Source organism: Zingiber officinale, chromosome 3A (genome assembly GCF_018446385.1).
Source record: "Zingiber officinale cultivar Zhangliang chromosome 3A, Zo_v1.1, whole genome shotgun sequence".
In the NCBI taxonomy this organism is placed as follows: domain Eukaryota; kingdom Viridiplantae; phylum Streptophyta; class Magnoliopsida; order Zingiberales; family Zingiberaceae; genus Zingiber; species Zingiber officinale.
Window position 1 is genome coordinate 16411516 of NC_055990.1, and position 27075 is coordinate 16438590.

The 27075-nt window shown below is 34.6% G+C and overlaps 1 protein-coding gene across 1 annotated transcript; it reads left to right on the top strand.

Moving 5' to 3' along the window:
• Positions 1-3023: 3023 nt before the first annotated feature.
• LOC122050211 lies at positions 3024-3614 on the top strand. Its single transcript, XM_042611139.1, has one exon. It carries the CDS (start codon positions 3024-3026, stop codon positions 3612-3614), a length of 591 nt encoding a protein of 196 aa, XP_042467073.1.
• The last annotated feature ends 23461 nt before the right edge of the window (positions 3615-27075 follow it).

The following is a 27075-nucleotide window of genomic DNA, read 5'->3' on the forward strand; positions in this document are numbered from 1 at the left end:
ACTTTAGACGACATCACTATAGAGGATATTTTGACTTAATGTCACTATATTAAAAGTGTCAGTATAAGTAGTATATGAAGACACTTTTAAATGCCATTAAAAGCATATATTCTTGTAGTGATCCTTTTTTGCGGTCTCCTGTCGTTCCTTAAATATTTTTCTCTTGGGATCCTGGGGACATGGAAAGCTCTAGACAAAAGTAATCTATTCTGGATAGATCCCATCGGTCAGAGAGTATCCTTTTGTATATTGTGTAGTATTAATCGTAAAATTAACCTCGGGTGCATTCCCTTGTAAGACGTCGTTGAATAACGGCGATTCGTTAAACATATTGATATCATTACGTGACCTGCAATCCCAAAAAAGGCATGCATATCCACAAGTTCGAAGATGCAACGGCTTCGAGCACAATTGTTGGAACGTCATGATCTCCTCGAGTAAACTGGCCTTTCCAAGCGACGAGGTAATTTTTCCATTGTCAATGCATACAATCAAGAATGCCCAACATGCCAGGAAAACCATGTCTCTGCTCATGTATTTCAAGCAAGTGTTGGATATCAGCAACATTAGGTCTTCTTAAATATTAGGCCCCGAACACTTCAATTACACATCAACAAAAGTTGAATAAACATTGGATAAACAAAAGTTAAATATTAGGCCCCGAACACTTCAATTACACATCGATCATGTATTTATAAAAAAAATAAATTAAAAAAATAAATTTAACCGTTGAACAACGACTAAAATAATCGTTGTTAAACGGCATAGCACACGAAGACTATTAAAATTTTGGCCATTGTTTTTTTATAATTATTTAAAAAAATAAAAAAAATGAACCACGGAACCACTTCATCGTTAATAATGAAAAACCTCCCTCTCACTATGAGAGGGAGGTTTTTCCCTCCTGTCACAAACTCCCACTATGGATGTTCTTAAAATCACGCGAGGATTGCCACAAACACGGCTGTAAAAAAACACACTAATTAGATAAACATTGCACGTACAAAAGACCATGCTTCCTATGATTGAAAAACGTGAAAAAAATGAACTAAAAAAACTTTTAAAAGAAAAAAGAAAAAGACAGTAAAAAAATAGAATATTTTTTTTAAAAAAATTAAAATAACGTAAAAAATATTAAAAAAAAAGTAAACAAACGTAAACAAAATAAGAAAATAGGAAAAAAATAGGGAAAAAAATAGGAAAAAAAGTAAAAAAATAAAAGTTAAAAAAATGGAAAAAAGTGGAAGAAAACGTAAAAATGTTGATTTTGTAATGGAGAATAATATAGTCAAATATTAAATTAAATTATTCATTAAAAATTTCAAACAAATAAAATTTTATTATATTATCTAAATTAAATCAAATAATAATTGGTTATGTTTATTCTTCATAATCTTAGTTACATGATTAATTGATAATCACATAATTAAAATTATACATAATAATTTAAATCTCAAACGTACCCTTACTGTTATCCTTCAATCATTCGCATTGATTTTATTATGTTGATGTGATCATCATAATTGTATGAAAAATACAAAAAAAAATAAAAAATCTTCACTTTACTGACAACATTGATCAAGCCGAACCATCCTAATTAATCAAGTGATTCAAGTTAATATATAGGATGGGTGATCAGCTCCTCAAATTCTATCTGAAGGTAACTTTAATTTGTATCATCAGAGCATGTCTTCATAAAAAAAATGAAAAATCTTCATTTTTACCTACAACATCAATCAAGCAGAACAATCATAGTCAATCAAGTGATTTAAATCATATGGGGTGGACAAGCTCCTTAAATTCTTTTAAAGTAACATTTTTTATTATTATAGTGTGTGTCTCGGCAAAAGAAGTAAAAAAAATGCTCACTTTTACTAACAATACAGACCAAGCCGAGCAACCCTCATTAATCAAATGATTAAGTCATAAGGGGGGAGGGGGACTTCTCAAACTCTTTTAAGATAACTTTTTTTTTTTTATCATTAAAGCATGTGCCTTGGTAAAAGAAGTGGAAATTTTTTATTTTTACCGACAACCCCCATCAAACCTAGCAACTATAGTCAATTAAGTGATTTAACTCATATGAGATAAGCAAACTCCTCAAACTCTTTTCGGATGACCTTTTCTATCATTAGAGCATGTGTCTTGACAAAAAAAAAAAACAAACAAACAAACAAAAAATTTTACTTTTACGTACAACATCCAATAGGGCTAAAAAGAATGGAAAGAGATAATTGTAAGGTTGGAAGAGATCATGACTCAAATTCTATATAGGAAACACAAGAAATAAAAGAAACATCACACTCTAGTAAGGATAGAATAGTTCATGCGGGTCTAAGTTAGCAACCCAACATAGTAAGCAAAGGTGTTAGTCATATCAATGACAATTAATTTTAATTTATTTTTATTTTTTTATAATTTTTGTTTGAAATTATAAATAAAAAAATAATCAAAAAGATTTAAATGTCTATTGGATGATTAAAGAGTGCAACTAATGAAGAGGTAATATGCCTCTTAGGAAAGGATGTGATCTACATCACTCATTTTGAAATGGATGGATGAGATCTAATTAAACAAAGAGGTTCTTATACCCTTTTATATGTATAAATAAAGTCCCTCACATACTCATTCATTCACTCACTTCCTTCCAAGCAAAGCAAACATTGCATTTTTGCATTAGAGAGTTCAAGAAACTTCTTTGCTTCGGAGGTCTTGCGATTTGTAGTGCTGCTATCGCAAGATAAAAGTCGTTGTATCTTGGGAGATGATTGCCGTATTCTGTAAGCACCATGTGCGGGATAAATTCGTCTTAAAAAAATAGAGTCTAACTCTAGCCTCGAGTTAACAAAAAACGGTGGTATACTATCATTCTGCTTGCACTCAGTTTGCATCAGCAATAAAGGACCAAACATTTTTAAAACGAATTTTCTTAGTGCAAACTGATGGTTGGAATCAACGACGTTCCAACCGAAGAGAAGCCAAAAAAGTTTAATGAAGCCGACTTCAAAAGATAACAACAGAAAATGTTGTTCTACCTGACAACATTAAACGTCGTACGGTTTTTGCATGAAGAGCCGCTAGCCACTACGGAAGGTAATTTCGATAGTAAGGTTGCATGCGATGCGTGGTCGCACGGAGATTTCTTGTGTCGTAACTACATTCTTAACGCATTGGACAACGCGTTGTATAACGTGTATTGTTCAATAGAGACGACAAAATTTCTATGGGAGTCACTAGAAAAGAAATACAAAATCGAAAGCGTCGGGTTGAAGAAATTCATCGTCGGTCGATTTCTGGATTTCAAAATGTTGGATTCCAAGAACGTAACATCTCAAGTCCAAGACATGCAATTGATAATGCATGATTTGGATGCCGAAGGCATGCAGCTGAATGAGTCGTTCAAAGTAGCCGCGGTAATCGAGAAACTCCCTCCGTTGTGGAAGGATTTCAAAAATTACCTAAAGCACAAGCAAAAGGAGATGGAACTTGAAGACCTAATCCTGAGGCTACGAATAGAGGAAGATAATCGAAAGATGTCTGACTCAAGAGGAATGAAGCGGGCAGTCGACGAGATGTCCAACCTGGCTGAGCCAAAAGCCAAAAAGCTGAAGTAATCCAAAAAAATGCTCAAGGTAAGAAATTCAAGAGCACATGCTACAACTGTGGAAAGTCAGAACACATGTCCAAGGATTGCAGACGCCCGAAGAAACCAACCAAGAGTCAGAAGGATGCAACGAACCAAGGCGTAACTTCTGACGACATGGAATTAGATCTCACTGCAGTCATGTTTGAAGTCAACACGATGGTGGATAACTTGAAGCGGTGGTGGATCGATACTGGAGCAACCTGTCATATCTATTCTGATAAGGCGATATTCTCCAAGTATACTCCGATAAGTGGAAGAAAGCTCTATATGGGCAATTCCATGACATCCCTGATTGTCGGACTTAGGAAAATTGTTCTGAAAATGACGTATGGGAAAAAGCTAACGCTCATTAATGTGTTCCATGTTCTCGACATAAGGAAAAACCTAGTTTCTGGATCAACACTTGTTAAGGCCGGTTTCAGACTAGTGTTCTAGTCAAACAACTTTGTACTTACGAAAAATGATGTATTCATAGGTAAAGGGTACTTAGAACATAGTATGTTCAAAATGGTTATAATGACTGTACACCATGAATTTGATGGTAATAAAATAAAAGCTTCCAGCTATGTTGTTGAGTGTTTTAATTTGTGGCATGATCGACTTTGACATGTCAATAATAATACTCTGAAACGTCTCGTCAAGTTAAATTTATTATCAAACATCAATGTTAATGAAACACACAAATGTGAAGTGTGCGTGGAAGCAAAAATGATGAGACTACCTTTTCATTCGGTGGAAAGGTCAACAACTCCTTTAGAGTTAATACATAGTGACCTATGTGACTTAAAATTCGTGCATACTAGAGGAGGTAAAAAGTATTTTATTACTTTTATCGATGACTGCATAAGGTTCTGTTTTGTCTTTCTTTTAGGAAGTAAAGATGAAGCTTTAGAAGCTTCCAGAACTTATAAAACAAAAGTTGAAAATCAACTTGATAAACAAATTAAAATAATTCGTAGCGATAAAGGAAGAGAATATAGAGCGCCATTTGATAAGTTTTGTTCAGAATCTGGCATTATCCATCAAACAACGACGCCTTACTCGCCTTAATCAAATGGTGTTGCCGAACGTAAAAATCGGATACTAAAAGAAATGATGAATGCCTTGTTGATAAATTCAGGCTTATCCCAGAACTTGTGGGGGGAAGCTATACTATCAGTAAACCATATTCTCAACAAAATTCCTCACAGGAAAAATGATAAAACACCGTATGAACAATGGAAAGGCCACGAGCAATAGTACAAATACCTAAAGGTATGAGGGTGCTTAGTAAAGGTCGAAGTACCTAAGCCAAAGCAAGTAAAGATCAGACCTAAAACGTTCGATGCGATATTTGTCGGATATGCCTATAACAGTAGTGCATATCGATTCATAGTTCATAAGTCAAACATTCCTGATATTCATGTGGGAACAACCATAGAATCTCAGAATGCGATATTCTTTGAAAACATATTCCCAAATAAGAAGGGAAACGTTCAAAGTGATAACAACGGAAGTTCTAACGAAAATAACATTTCTGAACTTAGTTGTCATAAAAGAAATATTGATAATCAAAGCGAAGAGCCACGTCGGAGCAAACGAGCTAGAGTTGAGAAATCGTTCAGACCAGACTTCATGACTTTTATATCGGAAATAGACCAAAGAACATTAAGCGAAGCTCTCTCTAGTCCCGACGCCCCAATGTGGAAAGAAGCCATCAATAGTGAAATCGAGTCCATCATGAATAACCATACTTGGGAACTAGTAGACCTTCCTTTTGGTACCAAACCATTAGGTTGTAAGTGGATACTAAAATGCAAGTATAAAGCTGATGGATCAATTGACAAGTATAAGGTCAGACTTGTAGCCAAAGGGTACAAGCAAAAGGAAGGCCTTGACTACTTTGATACCTACTCACCGGTGACAAGAATTACATCCATACGAGTGTTGATAGCCATCGCAACACTATATGACCTTGAAATACACCAGGGTTGTTAAGATTGCATTCTTAAGTGGTGAGTTGGAAGAAGAAATCTATATGGAGCAACCCGGGGGTTTGTAGCTCCAAGAAAAGAGGAAAAGGCGTGTCAACTTGTCAAGTCGTTGTATGGACTTAAACAAGCGCTTAAACAATGACACGGAAAATTTGATAAAATAATGCTATCAAAAGAATTCAAAATAAACGAATGTGACAAATGCATTTATGTCAAAAACACACCTGAATGTCATGTAATGATCTGTCTATACGTAAACGACATGCTTATAATGAGTAGTAATCATGAGTACAAAGAAAATGTTGACCAAGAATTTCGATATGCAAGACATGAGTCTAGCAGATGTTATATTGAGAATTAAAATTCTCAGGACATCTGATTGTTGGTTGGTCCTAGGAAGATCATACCGGCTCCACTGTACAAAAAATTTGTACAAGTGTCGAATCTTTTCTAAACAACCTATTGTGTTCTTTAGAAATTAAATTAGGAATCGCAAACGGAACTTAACATTATTGATTCCAAATTTAACTTATCTGTTCTTAATGGTTTAAATTTGGATCGCAAACGATGCTTAACATTATTGATCCAAATCCACCTATGTTATAAATTCAATTAAATATTAATTTTCAAAATTAGCTTCCAGGACTGCATGATGAGACACTAGTCCTTCTTGGGTATGGGATCATCCACCACCGCCTAGACAAAGCATTTTAAGAAAAACTAATATTTAATTTCCTTATATAACTCTAGGTTTAACTAAAAAAAACAATCGAATCACAAATTTGAAAAAAAAAAACACAAACTCGAATCACAAATTCGAAACTCTAGAATCATATGCCTCTTATGTTTGGAATTCATACAAAGAAAAACTAGCATGATGCGGAAAATAATTATTAGTTATACATTTTCTTTGTATGCTAATAACCTCGAGATCTTCTGTCGTATTCCCTGCCTCCTCTTGGACGTCGTGTGGCGACGATCCTCCAAGATGAACACCACCCAAAAGCTCTTTCCTCCTTCTCTAAAATCCGGCCACCACCACCACAAAGAAATAAAAGAGAGCAAGGGGAAAGGAAAGGGGAGAGGGCCGGCCACAAGAGGGAGCACAAGCAAGAGAATAAGAATTGATCTCATGAGGTCTCTCCTCCCCTTCTTTTATAATACTTGCCCAAGGCAAACAAGGAAAGATTTTTACAAAAAAATTAAAATCTTCCTCTTGTTTTTCCTTTCCTCCTTTTTAATTCCTTTTTCTCCTCTTTGATTGATTTAATTGATTGGCCGACCCCTTGCTTGGGCACCAAGCAAGGGTGGTTGGCCCTAAAAGGAAGGAAATAAAAAATTTTGTAAAAATTTTATAAGCCAAGAAAGAAAACTCTTATAAAATTTTACAAGCTCTCTTTTAATCTCCTAATGTGGATGTTTAAAAAGGAAAGTTTTCTTTATTTTAAAACAAGTTTTAAAATTTAAAACTTCTCATTTAAATTTTTTTTTTAACATGGCGACAAAAAGGAAAGTTTCAAATTTAAAACTTCCTTTTTAAAAACCATGAGGATGGTTAAAAAAGGAAAGTTTTAAAACTTTTTAAACTTTCTTTTAAACCATGTGACATAATTCAAATAAGAAAAGTTTTATAATTTAAAATCTCTCATTTAAAACTTGTAGATATCTACAAAGAGAAGATTTTAAAAATTTAAAATACCCCTCATAATTTGAATTATATGGCCGGCCCCCTTTAAAAAACTTATAGTCGATCCCTTTAGAGAAGATAGTGGTCGGCCCTTGGCTTGGTCACCAAGCCTTGGGCCGACCCCCTCTTGGACACCAAGATAAGCTTTTCATGGGTGGATGTGAGGCATTAATGAGGCTACGATAGGGACCCAGAGGAGAAATTAGTTTTGGCCTCCCGACGAGCTTAAGTATCCCGTGTTCGCCCCGAACACACAACTCAAGTTCATAAATAACAACTCATTCCACTAGAGAGTTATTATTGCACTACCGCTCCAATCCCAAATTACATTATGAACTCCTTCTTATCATGAGTGTGTTAATCTCCCTGTGTTTAAGATAACGAATATCTACTAATTAATTGAGTTACTGACAACTCATTTTAATTAATGTTTTAGTCCAAGAGTAGTACCACTCAACCTTATCGTCATGTCGGACTAAGTCCACCTGCAGAGTTTAACATGACAATCCTTATGAGCTCCTTTTGGGGACGTTTTCAACCTAGATTACTAAAACACAGTTTCCTTCTATAATCAACAAAACACACTATAAGTAATATCATTTCCCAACTTATCGAGCCTTTTGATTTATTGAGCTAAATCTCATCCTTTGATAAGTTAAAGAAATAAATACTAAATATATGCGCATGTTATTATATTAGGATTAAGAGCGCACACTTCCATAATAACTAAGGAGTTATTATTTTATTAAGTCGGTATAAAAAGAACTTATCTTAAATGGACCTACTCAATACACTTAGAGTATACTAGTGCAATTTATTAGTCAAGATAAACTAATACCTAATTACACTATGACTATTCCAACGGTTTGTTTCTTTCCATCTTAGTCGTGAGCATCTTTTTATAATTTATAAAGAACTGATAACATGATCTTCTGTGTGTGACACCACACATCATGTTATCTACAATATAAACTAATCGAACAACTACAAATGTAGATATTTTTGACCAATGTGATTCTTTATTTCAAAATAAATGTTTACAAAAGCTAGGCTTTTAGTATACACACTAACACTGATGGGATAGTTTTGATACAATCCCATTATGTAGAGTCAGTATTGAAAATGTTCAATGTGAACAATCTCTCTACAGTGAAAACACCTATAAATCTAAGTCAACACTTAGCGAAAAATCATTGTGAACCCATATCTCAATTGGAATATTCTCGGGTAATAGGCAACTTGATGTATCTCACAAATTGCACACGTCCGGATATTGCATGTACGGTCAACAAGCTGAGTCATTTTACGAGTAATCCAAACGACACCAATTGGAAAGCATTGATACGAGTTCTTATATATTTGAAATATACTATGAACTATGTATTACATTACGGAAAGTATTCCGCTGTCTTAGAGGGATATTGTAATGCTAATTGGATATCAGATACAAAAGATTCCAAATCTACTAGTGGGTATGTATTCACAATCGGTGGAGAAGCGGTATCTTGAAAATCCACAAAGCAGACATGCATAGCTCGATCAACTATGAAATCCAAGTTTATAGCATTAGACAAAGCAGTTGAAGAAGTTGAATAGTGGTGGAATTTCTTAGAAGATATTCCGAGTTTGACGAAACCTGTGCCCGTCGTACTTATTGTTGGTTAGTCCTAGGAAAACACACCGGTTCCACTGTACAAAATTTTTTTGTACAAGTGTCGAACCTTTCCTTAAATAACCTATTGTGTTCTTTAGAAGTTAAATTAGGAATCGCAGATGGGACTTAACATCATTGATTCCAAATTTAACTTATCTATTCTTAATGGTTTAGATTTGAATCGCAAGCGGAACTTAACACTATTGATTCAAATCCACCTATGTTATTAATTCCATTAAATATTAATTTCTAAAATTGACTTTCAGGACTGTATGGCGAGGCACATGGCCTTCTTGGATATGGGAGCAACCACCACCGTCTAGTCAAAACCTTTCAAGGAAAGCTAATATTTAATTTCCTTAAATAACTCTAGGTTAACCAAAAAGAACAATCGAATCACAAATTCGAAAAAGAAAACACAAACTCAAAAAATAAATTTGAAAAACTAGATCTAATTGTCTCTTATATTTAGAATTCTTACAAAGAAAATAACTAGTATGATGCGGAAGAAAATTACTAGTTATACCTTCTCTTTGTAAGCTAATGACTTCAAGGTCTTCTGCCGTATTCCTCGTCTCGCCTTGGACGTCGTGTAGACGACGATCCTCCAAGATGAATACCACCCAAAAGCTTTTTCCTCTTCTTCTAAAATCCGGCCACCACCACCACCAAGGAGAAGAGAGCAAAGAGAAAGGGAGAAGAGAGAGGGGCCGACCACCAAGAGATCACCAAGTAAAAGAATAAGAGTTATATCTCATGAAGTCCCCTCACCCCTTCTTTTATATTACTTGCCCAAGGCAAATAAGGAAAAACTTTTTACAAAAAATAAAATCATCCAAAAGTTTTTCCTTTTTCCTTTTCATTTTTCCTTTTCTTTCCTCTTGATTGAATCAATCACCAATTTTGATTTTGTGATAATTTTATTTATTTTATTATGGTCGGCCACTTGCTTGGGCACCAAGCAAGGTGGTCGACCACCTCATCAAGAGGAATAAGGAAATATATTTTTTTTAAAAAAAATTTACAAGAAGAAATCTTCTTATAAAATTTACAAGCTCTCTTTCCTAAAGTTGGAGTTAGAAAAGGAAAGTTCTAAAAATTAAAACCATGTTTTAAAATTTAAAACTTCTCTTATAAAATTTCCTTTTTTAATATGATGATAGAAAATTTTAATTTTAAAACTTATCTTCCTTTTTTTCTTAAACCATGAGGATGGCTAAAAAAGGAAAGTTTTAAAACTTTTAAAACTCTCTATTAAAACATGTGGCCAAATTCAAATAAGGAAAGTTTTTAAAATTAAAATCTCTCTGTTAAAACTTATAGTTTTCTACAAAGAGAATATTTTAAAAATCCAAAAACAACCCTCCTTTTTTGAATATTGTGGCTGACCCCTTCATGCTTGGTCACCAAGCAAAGGGTCGGCCCCTATAGAGAGGATGTGGTTGGCCCTTGCTTGGTCACCAAGCATTGGACCGACCCACTTCTTGGACACCAAGAAGAGTCTTACATTTGAATGGACTTGAGGCTACAATGAGGCTACGACAGAGACCTAGAGGAGAAATTGGTTTTGGCCTTCCGATGAGCGTGAGTATCTCATGCTCGCCCCGAACACACAACTCAAGTTCATCGATAATAACTCATTCCACTAGAGAGTTATTACCGCACTATCGCACCAATCCCAAATTATATTATGGGCTCCTTCTTATTATGAGTGTGTTAGTCTTCCTGTGTTTATGATTACGAATGTCCACTAATTAAGTAAGTTACTGACAACTCATTTAATTAATATCTAGCTCCAAGAGTAGTACCACTCAACTTCATTGTCATGTCGGACTAAGTCCACTTGCAGGGTTTAACATGACAATCTTTATGAGCTCCTCTTGGGGACATTCTCAACCTAGATAACTAGAACATAGATTCCTTTTATAATCAACAATACACACTATAAGTAATATCATTTCCCAACTTATCGGGCATATTGATTTATCGAGCTAAACCTCACCCTTTGATAAGTCAAATAAATAAACATTAAATATATGTGCTTGTTATTATATTAGGATTAAGAGCACACACTTCCATAATAACTAAGGTCTAGTTCTTTTACTAAGTCAATACAAAAAGAACTTACCCAAATGGTCATACTCAATACACTTAAAGTGTATCAGTGTAATTTATTAGTCAAGATAAACTAATATTTAATTATACTACGACTATTCTGATAGTTTGTTCCTTTCTATCTTAGTCGTGAACAACTGTTTATAATTTATAGAGAACCGACAACATGATCTTCTGAGTGTGACACCACACTCCATGTTATCTACTATATAAATTAATTGAACAATTACATTTAACAAATAAATGCAGATATTAACCAATGTGATTCTTTTATTTCCACAAATAAATGTTTACTAAAACTAAACTTTTAGTATACACTCTAACACTTATACACTGTGATAGTTAATCGACGATCAGAAGGGCACAGAGTAGTATGTATAATGGTAAGTCTCGACATATACGCCGTAGACACAATACCATTAGGTAGTTGATCTCGAACGGAGTGATTGCAATCAACTATGTCAAGTCCAAAGATAATTTGGCAAATCCTCTTACGAAGGGGCTAAGTTGAGATCAAGTATATTGCTCATCGAGAGGAATAAGATTAAAAATCTACAACTAAAAATGACTGTAGCGGTAACCCAACCTTGTTGACTGGAGATCTCAAGATCTTTGTTCAATGGGACAACGAAGTAACAGAAGTTATGTTACAACACACGAGATATATTATCATTATCTCTATCCAAATCCTAGGATGAACTTGTGTTGTCCTACCACATGTAGTGAAGTTAAACTCATGCTTTTAATGACTTCTATACATTTATAAGGTGGAGTATGGTAGGATACTCTTGATAGAAGTGTCATCTATGTGAGTGTGAAAACTAGTCGTTTCAATGAACAGTCATGAATCCAAGATGGTATCCATGGCCAAAACGGAACCAACCATGAGAACTCAAAGTAAGTGAGATAAATATTTGTGTGGGTGTTATTGTCTTAGTATACACAAACAGCTTAGCAGTTCAAGATATCACGTTCACTGCGCAACCTAGTATGCTCGATAGCATTCCACTATGGAAGGTTCAAAGCCACAAGCTACCTCTCCCGATGCATTGACTTATCGATTGAACTCTCCTTAGGTGATAACATGCATGCATTATTTTTCATTTACGTGGGAGATTGTTAGAAATTATAAATGGAAAGATAATAAAAAAAGATTTAAATACCTTTTGGATGATTAAAGGATGCATCTATTGAAGAGGTAGTATGCCTCTTAGGGAATATGCAATCTACATCACTCATTTTGAAATGGATGGATGAGATATAATTAAACCAAGAGGTTCCTATACCCTTTCATATGTATAAATAAAGTCCCTCACATACTCATTGATTCACTCACTTCCTTCCAAGTAAAGCAAGCATTGCATTTTTGCATTGGAGAGTTCAAGAAGCTTCCTTGGTTCGGAGTTCTTGCGATTTGCAGTGCTGCTATCGCAAGATAAAAGTCGTTGTATCTTGGGAGACGATTGCCATATTCTGTGAGTACCGTGTGCGGGGCAAATTCGTCTTAAAGAGATAGAGTCTAACTCTAGCCTCAACTTAGCCGAAAATGATATATAGTATACCATCATTCTATCTATACTCAGTTTGCATCAGCAATAGAGGACCCAACAATTTTGTCAAACCCCATTGAAATAAAATTGACAATATTTTATCGAAACAAATCTTGACTATCCTTTTTTTTACTCAATCTGTATTAGAAGGATTCTTAGACAAAGACTAAGATAGAGATCACAAAACAAATTCAACATATTAATGTCTCCAATGATTATATCTAATTCACTAAGTAAAAGGTGCTTCTTTTACGTAGTTTGTCTTGCAACCACGAATATAGTTTCCAATTTCAATATGGATGCCATGGAGCATCGTGCAAAATTGTTGGATGATGTGTCCGTGATATTCATTTAGAATGGATCTAAGTTATACCTAATTATATCTAACTCATTTATAAACTGATAAATGATTATAATATGTAAGTTATAGTGATTAAGAAAATAAAATAATACTCTTAATTATAATTTTTAATAAATTTGATATATTTATTGATTCATAATTATCCAAATTAAACTCCATTAATTAATAATTTATTAATCTTGATGTTAAACACTTAAATTCATATAATAGTTATCCACGAGCTAGTTTAATTTTATCGATTGTATCTTATTTTCCTTATGTATCGTTCATTCATCAGTGAATAGTTAATTTATGATCCGATCATAAATTAGAGGCCTCAAATCGTTCAATTTTAGAACCAAATCTCTGAGGACATCAAGATATCGACTATGCATCTATGATGCATATTCCTAATGCAAATGTTCCGTTGAGTCTCCAAGATGTTGGTCTTGAGCAGGGGCGGATCTGGGGGACGGTATCGGCGGTCACCCCCCTTTGCCGGCTGATAACTATGATTTTACTACACTATTCTTATTCATACAATCATGGTTTGATGTAGTTTTCATATATAGAACCCATATTTACATCACATTTTTATACATTGTATCAATTTTGGACTTAATTACAAATTATATTATTATGGCTGTATTTGATGCTAATATTTGTTTATTATTTTGTAGGCATGAAAAGGGTCATGGACCCGATCAGATCAGGTCACACTTGGACTCAAATCTAGGGCTAAACAAAGCGATCAAGCCTTGGAGTGTTTTGGACCGTCAATTGAAGATCACGCAGATCTGAGCCATCCGTTGAAGATCTTGATCATCCAACCTAATGAGGAGTAGATTTAGACAATAGATGAAGATCAATACCTTTTGATCCAGATCTGAGATGTTTTCACCATCGATCAAGCACTGAGACTCCTCAGCTATTCGATCAGAACTGAAGTTGTTTAAATGCCGCGTGAGAAGCTACAGTGACGTTTGGACTTGACTCGCGATTTTACTACTGTAGCTGTTTCTTCTTCTTCGTGTCGCCGAGATCCCCATCCACAATTCAGATCTGAGAGCAGACTTTCTTCAACGACGACGATACTGAGCAGTCGGCGTCCATCTTCCGGTGATCAGAGATTGTTAGAGGGAGGTTTCTCAGCGCGCCTTGGTTCTATTCCACCGCCGCGATCTTGTGCAAGGGAGGTTTCTTGTTCAATGATTTTTACAGTCAACAGAGTTTGAAGGGAGGTTTCTGAGAGCTCTGATCATCTTTCCGATCGTCATTCCATAGCAAGCTAGCTCGATCTGATCAATCGGATTGGTTTGCGAATTAACAGATTCATGCTCTGTTTTCTTGGCCGATGGGATTATCAGGTAGATGTGAGCTTAAGGGGATGTTTCCAAGAGTCATGAGCACCTTCTGATGATAGTTGTAAGCTTGGTGATCGTTGTTGGATGCTTGAGGGGAGGTTTCCGATAGATCACTGTTTAACAGCAGATTTGAGGAGTTTTTGATCCAGGTTCTGGTTTATGGAATGTTAGGGTTTCATCTTCTTTGTTTTTGTTTTTAATTAGTTTCAAACCTTGCTCAGATCTTCAGATCTGATATCTTCATTTGCAATTTCAATTTCTGTTTGAGATTTTGTGTTTCCGAGTTCAATTTCTTGCATAAAACCCCATCTTAGATCTAATTCTGATTAGTTTTGCGATTCTGATACTAACAGGTTGTAGAGTTTTGAGATTTAGTTAGCAATTTAATCTTTGTGACTATGATCTTGTTTAGGTGTTGGATGCTTAATTTGATGTTAGATTGCTACTTCTATTCTATGTTATTGAGAATGAATTCTTGAAATGGCTGTTGAAGTGATTGAAATTAAGGATATTGTATGTAGTTTGGTCAATTAAATGGTGTCTAAACTTTGAGTTTACTTGAAGTTGTGATTGCTAGTTGAAGAAATTGATTTTATGATTCTTGATTGATGAGAATGCCTAATAAACTTTGTTGATGAGAGAAATCAGTTTTGAATCAAATCTAGAGTTCGTACACACGTTTACTAGTTAGCCCTTGAAAAAATACGATTTGGGACTCCTTACTACGACACTTGTTTTAATTTTAATGAATTTCAATTTTAATTAATTTGGAGCGTCACGTGACATGCAAAATGGCTAACACCAAATTTTGGCATCGTTGCCGGGGAAGCAACTAACTAGTAGTGTGTGTTTAATTTTAGATTTTGCATTGATTGATTTTATTTGTTAGCATGTTGATTGAATTGATTGCTTAATTCTTTTTGCATTTTCTTGTTGGTTTGTTCTTTAATTGTAAAGTGCTTTTACTGTTCATATTTTCATGTGTTTGAAACTTTATGCTCTTGAATATTCTAATCTTGATTTTTAGTGTTGTAGTGAAGAACAAGAGATTTCGTTAGCATGGATCCATGTTTTCAGAATTTTGGAGGTGGAATGGAGAATCAGTATTTTCAACCTGAGTATCAATATTACCCAAATATGGATCAACAAAATAGGTATGAATCATTTCATAATGGTTTTAATACTAATTGGGTGGATAATTCATGTTTCAGGTATGAAAGTGAACAAGGACCATTTGTTGAGCCATATCCAGCTTACCAGAGTTCATATGAGTTTCAAAAAGTTTCAACAAATTTTATGCCACAACTTTTTCAACAAAATGATCCTCAGATGGATGAGTCAACATAGAAACTCAGGGAGATTATACAACAAATGAATGAGCATCAAGAGCAGCAATTCTCAAGGATACAGAATATACAGAATCAGTTAGATCAGATTGCATCATCCATTCATCAGTTGCAAACACAGAGAGCCAATGAAGAGATGGGTTGTGGAGATCTTGCCAGGCCTGACACTGCATCTACTTCTTCATTGGATTCCTTAAGTACTTTTTATTGTTGTGATGATGTATTTAAATCTACTTTTGATTCTACTAATGATGTTGCTTTAGATGTTGGAAATGATGCAGGAATTGATTTAGAAGATGATTTAAGTGTAGGGGATTATTGATTGGAAGCATTATCTCAAGCACCAAGAACTGAAGATGTAAGTGTAAGGACTTGTGCTATGGAGCCAAGCATCCAAGAATCACTACATGAAGTTGTACATTCACCAGAACCACAGTTTGAGCCATATCATGATGAAGAAGAGGTAACAATCACCACTCCAGGTACCTCTCAAGATGACAAGGTGAGTATTTCTTGTGATTTATCAGAAAATTCAATAGAGGTACCATTTGTTGATTTTATTAGTTGTGATTCATTTCTTGACATATCTTCTATCAAAACTAATATTCTCCTATCTTCTTTTTATCCCACATGTGTGTGGGAGTTGTTTTCCCTTATTGATGTTGTAGGAGAATATAAGCTTCCAGAGTGGATATTTGAATTGAACCGCCTCTGTCCTCCAGAAAAAGTTTTCAATGAAAAAATGATCAATAAAAAGAAGTTGACTACAACCGAGATTACCCCACTACCGGCATGGATTGTTTTATTAAACCTTCTTCAACCATCGAGAAAAAGGGGAGTTTGTTCCAACTTAATTTTCTTTTGGCATTTTAATTAGTGCTTCATGTTTAGGTTTTTTTTTCTATAATAAATTCTTTGTTTGCAAAGGTTGATTTTCTTATTGCATTTAGTTATGTTTACAATGGGTAATTTTCTTATTGCATTTGATTTTGAGTGTGAATAAGAAAATGACATCCCTAGCAATTTTTCTATAACATGTTAGAAGAAGGTAATGTGAGCTAGATTTGAGAATCTATTTTTGGAGTTTAATGTCTATAATGGACTTTCAATTTTCTCAAAGTTTCTATTTAATAATGGATACTTAATTGATAAATTGGATTGATACTTTTTCATGCCTAGTAAGGATGAGCCTTAATTGAGTGATGCACTTGTGTTATTGCACTCTAGAACTTGCTTTGATTCTTTCAAAACCATAATTCAATGGATTAAATCATGTTTATCAAGGTAAATCTATTTATTCTTTCTTCCACACAATTTCTTGCTATTATTCTTGATAATCATCATATCAATTTTTGTCTTTTCATTTGCAAATCTTGGATATGGATACATGGTTTGTTATATGATGGATATTTTGGCAAGGTGGACTAAGTTGAAGTGTGGGGGAAGAGTTTTTGGATGATATGTGTAGATTACATTTTTGATGCATTTTCTTATGGGTCAGAACTTTAGATGATCAAAATTCAGTTTGATTGCAATGGAGGGTAATGTTAGAAGTATTTGGAGTGATGGGATGTATGAAAAGGATTGTAGTGGTTCAAGATAGGGAAGAGCAATTTTTAAAGGGTTGTTTTTGTGAAGGATTTCTTGTGGCAATTGATAATTCTTTTCTTGAATAGCAAGGTTTCAAATCCAAGCTCTTAATTTTGTCAACAACAAATTTTTATTGCTGGGAGTTTCAATCAGTAACTAGTATATTGGATTGAAGCTTGGTGTTAAGTAATCCATGAACCTTAATCTTGCAAAAGAATTCGATCTATTGTATCCAAATTGATGTGCTGATTTCAGAAGTCGCTGGGATACATAGTAAACTGCATTTTCTGGAAAAGAGTTTTCTGCATATTTGTGGAATTCAATGCTATTATCAGAAGTTGAAAGTTGGGTAGCAGTAAGTGTAGAAGAAATGCATTTCTTTGACCAGTAGAGCTCCTTAGTTTTTGATGATATACGTTGCTCGAAAGTGTGTCACAGAAATCTTATTATGTCGATCGTTGTGATCAATATGCTTAATTTTGGATGATGATTATGATCAGTAATGATTTGAAGTCAAGCCTTCTATTCTCCTAGTGCCAGATGAGAATCTGAGGTACTGTTTTCCAAGTGGCTATGGACAGTGAAGATGGTTTCACTTACTATCCATTCTTAGTGCTTAACAATTATGCATGATATGGTTTCGGCACATTGAATAGATCTACCATTCTTTAAAACTTGGGAATTTCATAACAAAGAAGGAAATTTGGAAGCAGTAGAGTTATACTTGTAGGTTAGCATGATAAGAAGTTGTAGACAGTGATTGAGAAAAATAATCGAGGAAGAATCCAGAAAAGCAAGAATCTATAGTGGGGATTTGCAATGATTCAACAATTTTGTTCCAATATTTCATTGCAAGCTTCTGGATATTAAAAGATTTAGAAAACCATGTCTTGACAATGGATGAGGAGTAAAGTGGTGTTCATTCTGTTAAGGAGAGGTAAGATGCAACAATTACATTTGATATAGCTTGTGGAAGAACAATTTGAAAAAGGAAGTGAAAGTTCTGTCAGAATCAAATATAAATCAAAAAAATCTTGTAGCTAGGAAAGGTTACAAAGAATTAAAAACTTTTCCGAATCTGTTGCTGCTGAAAATTCAGAAACAGAAGTAAATAGTGTGATGTAAGATTATCAGAATGCAGTTTTGAGTTTGAATCAAGTTTTTACCAGAATATTGAAAGCAACACTCAAATCAATGAGGAAATACACTGAATCTATTGAATTATCAGTAACATATGGGGTTTAATTGTTTTCCATGACTTCACAAGTTGAATTGGATAGAATCTCGGAAGTATCAAGTTGCTGAAATGGAATCAATCCTTGAAGCATACTGAAACAGTTTAGAAAACTATTGATCTAAATCTGTGTTTGCTTAGAAAAGACTGAAATGAGCTGCAGTGAATGGTGTGGATCAGCATTCGAGTTGAGTCACAAGCTGTAACTGCAGTTAAACTGATCATCGAACAGAATCTGCAGGATGCAGAATAGAAAGTGCAGAATTCAGGAAGTGAAGGAGGGTGTATGAAGATGTATCAACTATCAGAAAATCTGCAGAACATAAGAAGTTCTAAAATTTAGTATCAAGGTGCAACAAAAATCAGGAAAGATATTTTATCAAGTAAGAGGTTTGGATGATACATGTATTGTGTAGAAACTAATGGATTCTTGCTCCTAGCTATGAAATTATGGGAATTGTTACAATGGGGATACACTCAAGCTATTTGAATACACATGTTGAAGAAAGTGTTGAACTGCTGGAATCTGAACATTTTGTTGGAGCTGCTGCCCATGAGCCGTGTCATGTCTAATACAGAATAGCAGAAGTGCTGTTGAAGCTGGAGATTCAGAAATAAAGGATTTCAGTATCAATGGTGTGCTAAGATTCAATTCCGGAATTGATTGCAATGCTAATAACAGAGGGCAAAATGTTGAAATAGAATTCTGAAGAAATGACGATAATTGCAACTACTTGATACATATTCATAATAGTGTAGAGAATTTGAGAGGATTGAAGCTGAACACTATGAGTTTGATTTCAAATTCATGTTGTAATGCATCATTTTAGTAATAGTGTATCTCAAGGTGGTGTTTAAACTTTGAGCATTTGAAGTATTATAATTCAGCAAATCTTTTAAACAAATTCAGATAGGAAGAGTTGAATCTGGGCAGTGCAGAAGAACTGAATTGTTGAACCTTGATGAATTTTAAAGGCAGTTGATCGAAATGTGATTTTAGGAATTATTTGAAATGTGAAGTGTTTATGTTAGCATCAAAATTCTGAAACTGTTAATGCAGAAATCTGCAGATTTCTGCGCAGATACTTTTAAAATTTTGGAAAATGTTTTGTAGCAAGCTTTAGTTGTTTAAATCCGGAAATCTTTGCAGGATGGTTTGATAAGGATCTTAAGAGGCTAGATGTAAAGAGATTGGAATTTTTGAAGGCTTAGTGATGGGGAGTTGATACAAATTCAGAAACTGTGCAGGAAATCAGAGAACCTGCTCTTGCTGTGATAACTGGAGATAAAGGCTATCTATTCACTAGAAATCTGTAAGCTAGTTATTTGTAGGGTGTTGATTAAAGAAGACCTTGCATCTCCATCGTGTAGCAGAGTTTTATAATGGAAGTTTGATACAGAACAGTGACAAAAGCTGAAAACTAGAAGTTGGAAATTGAGATCTGATTCTGTCCATTTTGCATTTGAGTTAAAATTCTGAAGTTGTAGTCATTGATGGTATAACTCGAGATGAATTTAGTTAGGTTTTGCTGAGAATTAAATGTTAAGGAAAGCTATGGAAAGAGAGGATGCAAAGTGATGGAAATGAAGCTGAAATTCATTAATACATGAAGTTATTTCTGATTTCAGGAAAACAGTTTTGGGTTGAGTTTCATTGATATTTTTGATTAGTGATTAATGGAACTCGAAGTCTTTTGACTTAATACTAAATGTACCATCATCTTAATCTTAACTTTCTGGAAAATTTTGCAGAAATCACCATGTATCAGAATCTGGATACAAAGTAATGGTCAGAATTGTATTGCATTGACAGTTTCAAGATTCAGCATATAGCAAGTTTGTGCCAAGTTTTCCTTACGATTTTAAATCAATGAAAGGCTCAAGTAAAGCTAGGTGTATGCAATATGAATGCATTTATAAATTGTTTGATATGCATATGTAAGCAATTTGCAGAAAGCTACAGAGAAAAAAAATCTGCAGAAGTGAATACCTGAAATGATACTTTGGGGAGTTTGAAACATTAGTGCAAGAGTGTTGATTTGAATTTAATTATGAATCTGAATTCATGAGTTTAATCTCTTGTTTCTTTGATGCCTGAAATTGCCTAGCTGGATTAGTATAGAATCGTTCTCTGAAATGGTTTTGAACTGTTTTCTGGAATATGATGGTTGATTGGAAGATTAATTCTGAAAAATGTTGAATTGAATATGTTACTTCACTTTATCAATGAATGAGAAGCTAATATATATGAATTCTTACAAGATTATAACAATGAAACCCTAGCTTACTCTATTCTTGTTTGGGAACACCTCTTGATCAACTTGGAATTGCAGCAACACTTCACTCTAAGTCTCTAAGAACTGGTGTGTATCGTGTGTTGAGAAGTGGAGAGGAGGAGAGAAGAGATGTAGCACGACGGTAAAAAAAAACTCTTTTCTAGGCCTTCTTCGGGCACCTTAATTGCTTAAGATTTGGCTCAAGCGATTACCACGTCAGCAACCCACATAGAACAGTTAGTTTTTGAACCTTAACCGATTACTCTAATCGCTTAAGGCCTGCTAAATCACTTAATCTAAGCGATTCGACACCTCATTGTTTGATTGTGACAAATGACTCTTAAGTGATTAGCCTAATCGCTTACCATGCCCTAAGTGATTGCCTTAATCGCTTAAGCTTGGCTAAATCTATTGTCCTAATCGATTTGGAAACCCTATCTCCTACAACTGAGTCATAGGGTTCCTTTCCCAATATTTGGTCAATCATGATCTGTTGAGACTTCTCATTGCATAGCATCTGGTCAATCGTGACTTGTTAGGACTTATCCACCAAGTGTCCGATCAATCATTTGACTCACTTTGACTTTTCTCCTTATGTCAAGTGTATGGTTAACCTTGACTCACTTGGACTTATCCTCTCGTGCCAAGTGTCTGGTCCTCCATGACTCACTTGGACTTCTACTCACCAGATGTTCGATCAATCCTTTGACCCACCTGGATTTTTACTGTCTGACTTTGTTAGAGTGTATACTAAAAGCCTAGCTTTTATAAACATTTATTTTAAAATAAAGAATCACATCGATAAAAAATGTCTACATTTATATGCTAAGTGTAGTTGTTCAATTAATTTATATTGTAGATAACATGGTGCGTGGAGTTACACACAGAAGATCATGTTATCAGTTCCTTATAAATTATAAATAGTAGGTCACGACCGAGATGGAAACGAACAAATCATCAGAACAGTCGTAGTGTAATTAGGTGTTACTTTATCTTGACTATATAATTACACTAGTACACTTAGAGTATATTGAGTAGGACCATTGAGGCAGTTTCTTTTTATACTGATTAAATAAAAGAACAATACCTCGGTTATTATGGAAGTGTGTGCTCTTAATCCTAATATAATGACAAGCATATATATTTAATATTCATTTCTTTAATTTATCAATGGGTGAGATTTAGTTCGATAAATCAAAAGACCCGATAAGTTGGGAAATGATATTACTTATAGTGTGTGTTGTTTATTATAGAAGGAAACCGTGTCCTAGTAATCTAGGTTGATAATGCCTCAAGAGGAGTTCATAAGGATTGTCATGTTAAACCCTGCAGGTGAATTTAGTTCGACATAACAATAAAGTTAAGTGGTACTACTCTCGGATCTAAGACATTAATTAAAATGAGTTGTCAGTAACTCAATTAATTAGTGGACATCCGATATCTTAAACACAGGGAGATTAACACACTCATGATAAGAAGGAGCCCATAATGTAATTTTGGATTGGTACGGTAGTGCAATAATAACTCTCTAGTGGAATAAGTTATTATTGATGAACTTGAGTTGTGCGTTCGGGGCGACCACGGGATACTCGAGTTCGTCGGGAGGCCAAACTAATTTCTCCTCTAGGTCTCTGTCGTAGCCTCATTAATGCCTCATATCTACTCATGAACAGCCCATCTTGGTGTCCAAGAGGGGGTTGACCCATGACTTGGTGTCCAAGAGGGGGCTGGCCCATGGCTTGGTGACCAAGCCATGGGGTCCGCCACTTCCTCCTCCAAGGGGCCGACCTATTGCTTGGTGCCCAAGCAAGAAGGGGGCCGACCATATAATTCAAAGTATGAGGGGTGTTTTGAATTTTTAAAACCTTCTCTTTGTAGATATCTACAAATTTTAAAAGAGAGATTTTAAAATTATAAAACTTTCCTTATTTGAATTATGCCACATGGTTTAAAAGAAAGTTTTAAAACTTTCCTTTTTTAACCATCCACATGGTTTTTAAAAAAGTGAGTTTTAAATTTAAAACTTTCCTTTTTTGTAACCATGTTAAAAAAGGAAATTTAAAATGAGAAGTTTTAAATTTTAAAACTTGTTTTAAAATTTTCCTTTTTTAAAAACATCCACATTAGGAAATTAAAAGAGAGCTTGTAAAATTTTATAAGAGCTTTCCTTCTTTACTTATAAAATTTTTACAAGATATATTTTTCTTCTTTTAAGGGCCGACCACCCTTCCTTGGTGCCCAAGCAAGGGGCTGACCATTCAATCAATTAAGAGGAGAAAAAGGAATTAAAAAGGAGGAAAGGAAAACAAGAGAAAGATTTTAATTTTTTATAAAAATCTTTCCTTATTTGCCTTGGGCAAGTATTATAAAAGAAGGGGAGGAGAGGCCTCATGAGGTATCAATTCTTATTCTCTTGTTTGTGCTCTCTCTTGTGGTCGACCCTCTCCCCTTTCCTTTCCCCTGGCTCTCTTTTGTTCTTTAGTGGTGGTTGTGGCCGAAACTTAAAGAAGGAGGAGGAGTTTTTGGGTAGTGTTCATCTTGGAGGTTCGTCACCCACACGACATTCAAGAGGAGGCGAGGAATACTGCAGAAGATCAAGATGTCGTTACATACACAGAAAGGTATAACTAGTAATTATTTTCCGTATCATGCTAGTTTTTCTTTGTATGAATTCCAAACATAAGAGGCATATGATTCTAGAGTTTCGAATTTGTGATTTGAGTTTGTGTTTTTTTTTTTTCGAATTTGTGATTCGATTGTTCTTTTTGTTTAAACCTAGAGTTATATAAGGAAATTAAATATTAGATTTCTTTAAAAGGCTTTGTCTAGGCGGTGGTGGATGATCCCATACCCAAGAAGGACTAGTGCCTAACCATGCAGTCCTGGAAGTCAATTTTAGAAATTAATATTTAATTGAATTTATAACGTAGGCGGATTGTGGATCAATAATGTTAAGCATTGTTTGCGATGCAAATCTAAACCATTAAGAACAGATAAGTTAAATTTGGAAACAATAATGTTAAGTTAATTTAATTTCTAAAGAACATAATAGGTTGTTAAGGAAAGGTTCGACAGTTGTACAAACTTTTTGTACAGTGGAATCGGTACGATCTTCCTAGGACCAACCAACAGACTTCACTCACCAGGACTTTTCATCACCTAGCTTTACTCACTAGGATTTTCCCACCTACTTCATGTTGGAACCCCAGGTTGTTTTGGCGTGATCAACAAGTTAAGTTAAGTGTGCAAGAGCTTAGGAGAACAGGGAGTCGAGCGGAAGATGTAGCTAGCGAGAAGAACGACACGGGAGAGTGCGTTTGAGGGACGAGGAACTGCGGAATAGTACACCGATAGAAGAGAAGGAAGCGTGCGGTGTTTCCGAGGACAAGAAGTCGGAGCGGAAGATTGCTTGAGGAGCAAGAGATGCAACTAACGAGAAGGTCGACACAGGATGCGATCGAGGGACGAAGAGCTGCGGATGAGTACGCTGGCAGACGATAAGGAAGCATGCGACGATTCTGAGGGAGGAGAAGCCGGAGCAGAAGCTTGCTCAAGAAGGCCGGAAGTTGGGTTCGGGTGAGCCCTATTCCGGATGGTCAAGATCACCCAAGCAAGTGGAGCCGGAGTGGAAGACCCGGACCGAGGCGAGCTCAATCGGAGCAAAGGACCTCAGACCAGAAAAAGTCAACTCTATTGACTTTCCTGGTCCGGGCGCCCGGACCTGGATGATTATCCAGATCGTGGCCAACGCAATCTATGTAAGTAGGGATAAAATTTTATCCCCTCCCAGGCGTCTAGAACCCTTCCAGGCGTCCCGACTAAGGCTATAAATATAGCCTTGGTCCAAGAAGCTGAATAAGACAAGCAATTAACATTTCCAACACTTGTGTGCTTCATTTGTAGTTTCGCTTCTTTATTTTTTATGCTTAAATGCTGTAAGAGGCTTCCTAGAGGAGATAGTTAGTGCGCTTCAACTTCCTTGGATTAACAACCTCCCCGGTTGTAACCAAGTAAAACTCCTTTGCCTCTTCTTTCCTGTTTTGTTTTGTTTACTTTATTTATGCAAGTGTTTATTTGAAAGATCGAGAAGGGTTACTTTTTTTTTTTACAGGGCTATTCAACCCCCCTTCTAGCCGGCCGTCGCGGTCCAACACTTTACGCAGTAGGATTTTCTCACTGAGACTTTTCACCTACCTGGATTCACTCACCAAGACTACCATCTGCCTAGCTTCACTTACTATAACTTTCTAACTGTCTGACTTTACTCACAGAACTTTCATTTACATGACTTTATTCACCAGGACTTCTATCTGCTTAGCTTCCATTGGTCTTGCCTCTGCCTAATATATAATTAGGACTTTCTGGTCAAGTATCCGGTCAACATTGACCTACTTACTCTTCTGGCCAACCTTTGATCGTTAATTTCCCAGATGAGTAATTCCACCAACAATCTCCATATATTATCAAACATCAAAATTCAAACTTGAGCCAACTCAAGCTTGGTCAACCTGGTCAACTTTGACCCAGGGAAAATTGCACTAATAAGGTATACCTTCTGATGAGTTATATTCTAGCATAATACTAATGTCCAGATCAACGTGCAAACTCAAATTTAAAAATAATAAAGTGAAAAAGAAAAATATTGATTTAAAAATAAAATTAGCTAATACATGTCCATTAGAATTTTTATCAAAATTTAAATGAAAAGTTCTAAATTAAAAGATCAAATAGACTTATTGAAAAAAAATTATGAAATTTTCAAGTTGTAGAGAACTGAATTGGTATATCAAGAATCATAGGGGTTAAATTACAAAAATAGCTAGAATTATATTTCTAAAAAAATATTTGACAAATCCAGTAAATAAGAACTTATTTTGGTAAATCATACCTTATTTAAATTAATTTTTATGCATACTAAAATTAGTTTAACTTTAATAACGATTCAAAATTTAATTGTTTTGTATATTTACTGTTCATATTTTGAGTTGAAATTTTTTTTCTACATCATATAATGATTTGATCAAATAATAGAAAAATTTTAGAAATTTGTTGGGTATTATATTATTTTTAATAAAATTTTTAACAAAATTTATACTTTAAAATAAAAAAATATTTTGCAAACTTTTAAATTAAATTTTTGACTGTGTTATAAGATGATTTATATCGAATTGTTTATCGAAAATAATATTTCTATAATTAAAAATTATCGAGAATTATTTTTTTAAAATTTAATTTTTCTGTTGATAAATATTAACTTTTATATATTTAAAAAAAACATGATTTTTAGAAATTAGATTAGATTTTTAAGTATTTAATTTTGAAAATAAATATTTTTACTAACAAATATTTTTTGGTAAAAATTAAATAATTTTTTCTCATGAAAATTTTTACACAAATATGTCTGACTCTCTTTAACTATGACAAATATTTTTAATAATTTTCGAAATTTAAAAGTTTTTTTTAAATTATCCTTGTTAAAACATAAAATTAAGTGTAAAAAATTATTTCGGTTGAAAAATTAATTTTTGTAAAAAATAAATTATTTTTTCATATTTTTTCTATGTGATCAAAGGGTAAGTAATATATGTATTAAATTTATAGGTAGGTTTTATTGTAATTTTTTGATTTTACAAAATTCATGCTTTGTTTGTTATTTTATTTCACAATATAAAATATTATGTCTTTGTTTATCCTAACTTTAACTTAGGTTCATATAAAAAAGAGAGAGATTGTAAGTACTCAGATTGATTTTGATGTGATTAATCGAGTCAAGTTAGGTTATGTTGTGTTTGATCCTTATGTTTAAGTGTGCAAGAACTTATTAGTACAAGAAGTCGGAAGACGCAGCGGATGAGAAGGATTATATGGGAAGGGAGTCGATGGACTCGGTACATCTGAGTAACGAGAAACTGCTGAAAAGTACATCGGTGGACAAGAAGAACATGCACAGCATATCCGAGAGACGAGAGGCGGGGATAGCCTGCTTTAGGAGACCATCAGAATTGAGTTCGAGTGAGCTCAATTTCGAATAACCGGAGCATCACCCACATGGAGAGTAACGGAAAGGGTGGAGGCGGCTCTAAGGAAGGCGACTAAAGTGCGCTGGAGGCGCCCTTGCGCCTCCAAATTCGACAAATGACCGTTATAATGACCTGGACCTTTTTGGAGGTGCCGCCCACCAATGGTAACTGATCCCAGAAGGCTATAAAAAACTCCCTGGAGGTAGTAATTAATCAACAACTTCTGTATTAACTTTTCTTATATTTTCTAAGCTTTCAAAAAGTATTAAGAGACTTCTTC

Excerpts from the sequence above, each read along its gene's own strand:
- LOC122050211 (XM_042611139.1), top strand. The coding sequence starts at position 3,024 with ATGTTGTTCTACCTGACAACATTAAACGTCGTACGGTTTTTGCATGAA.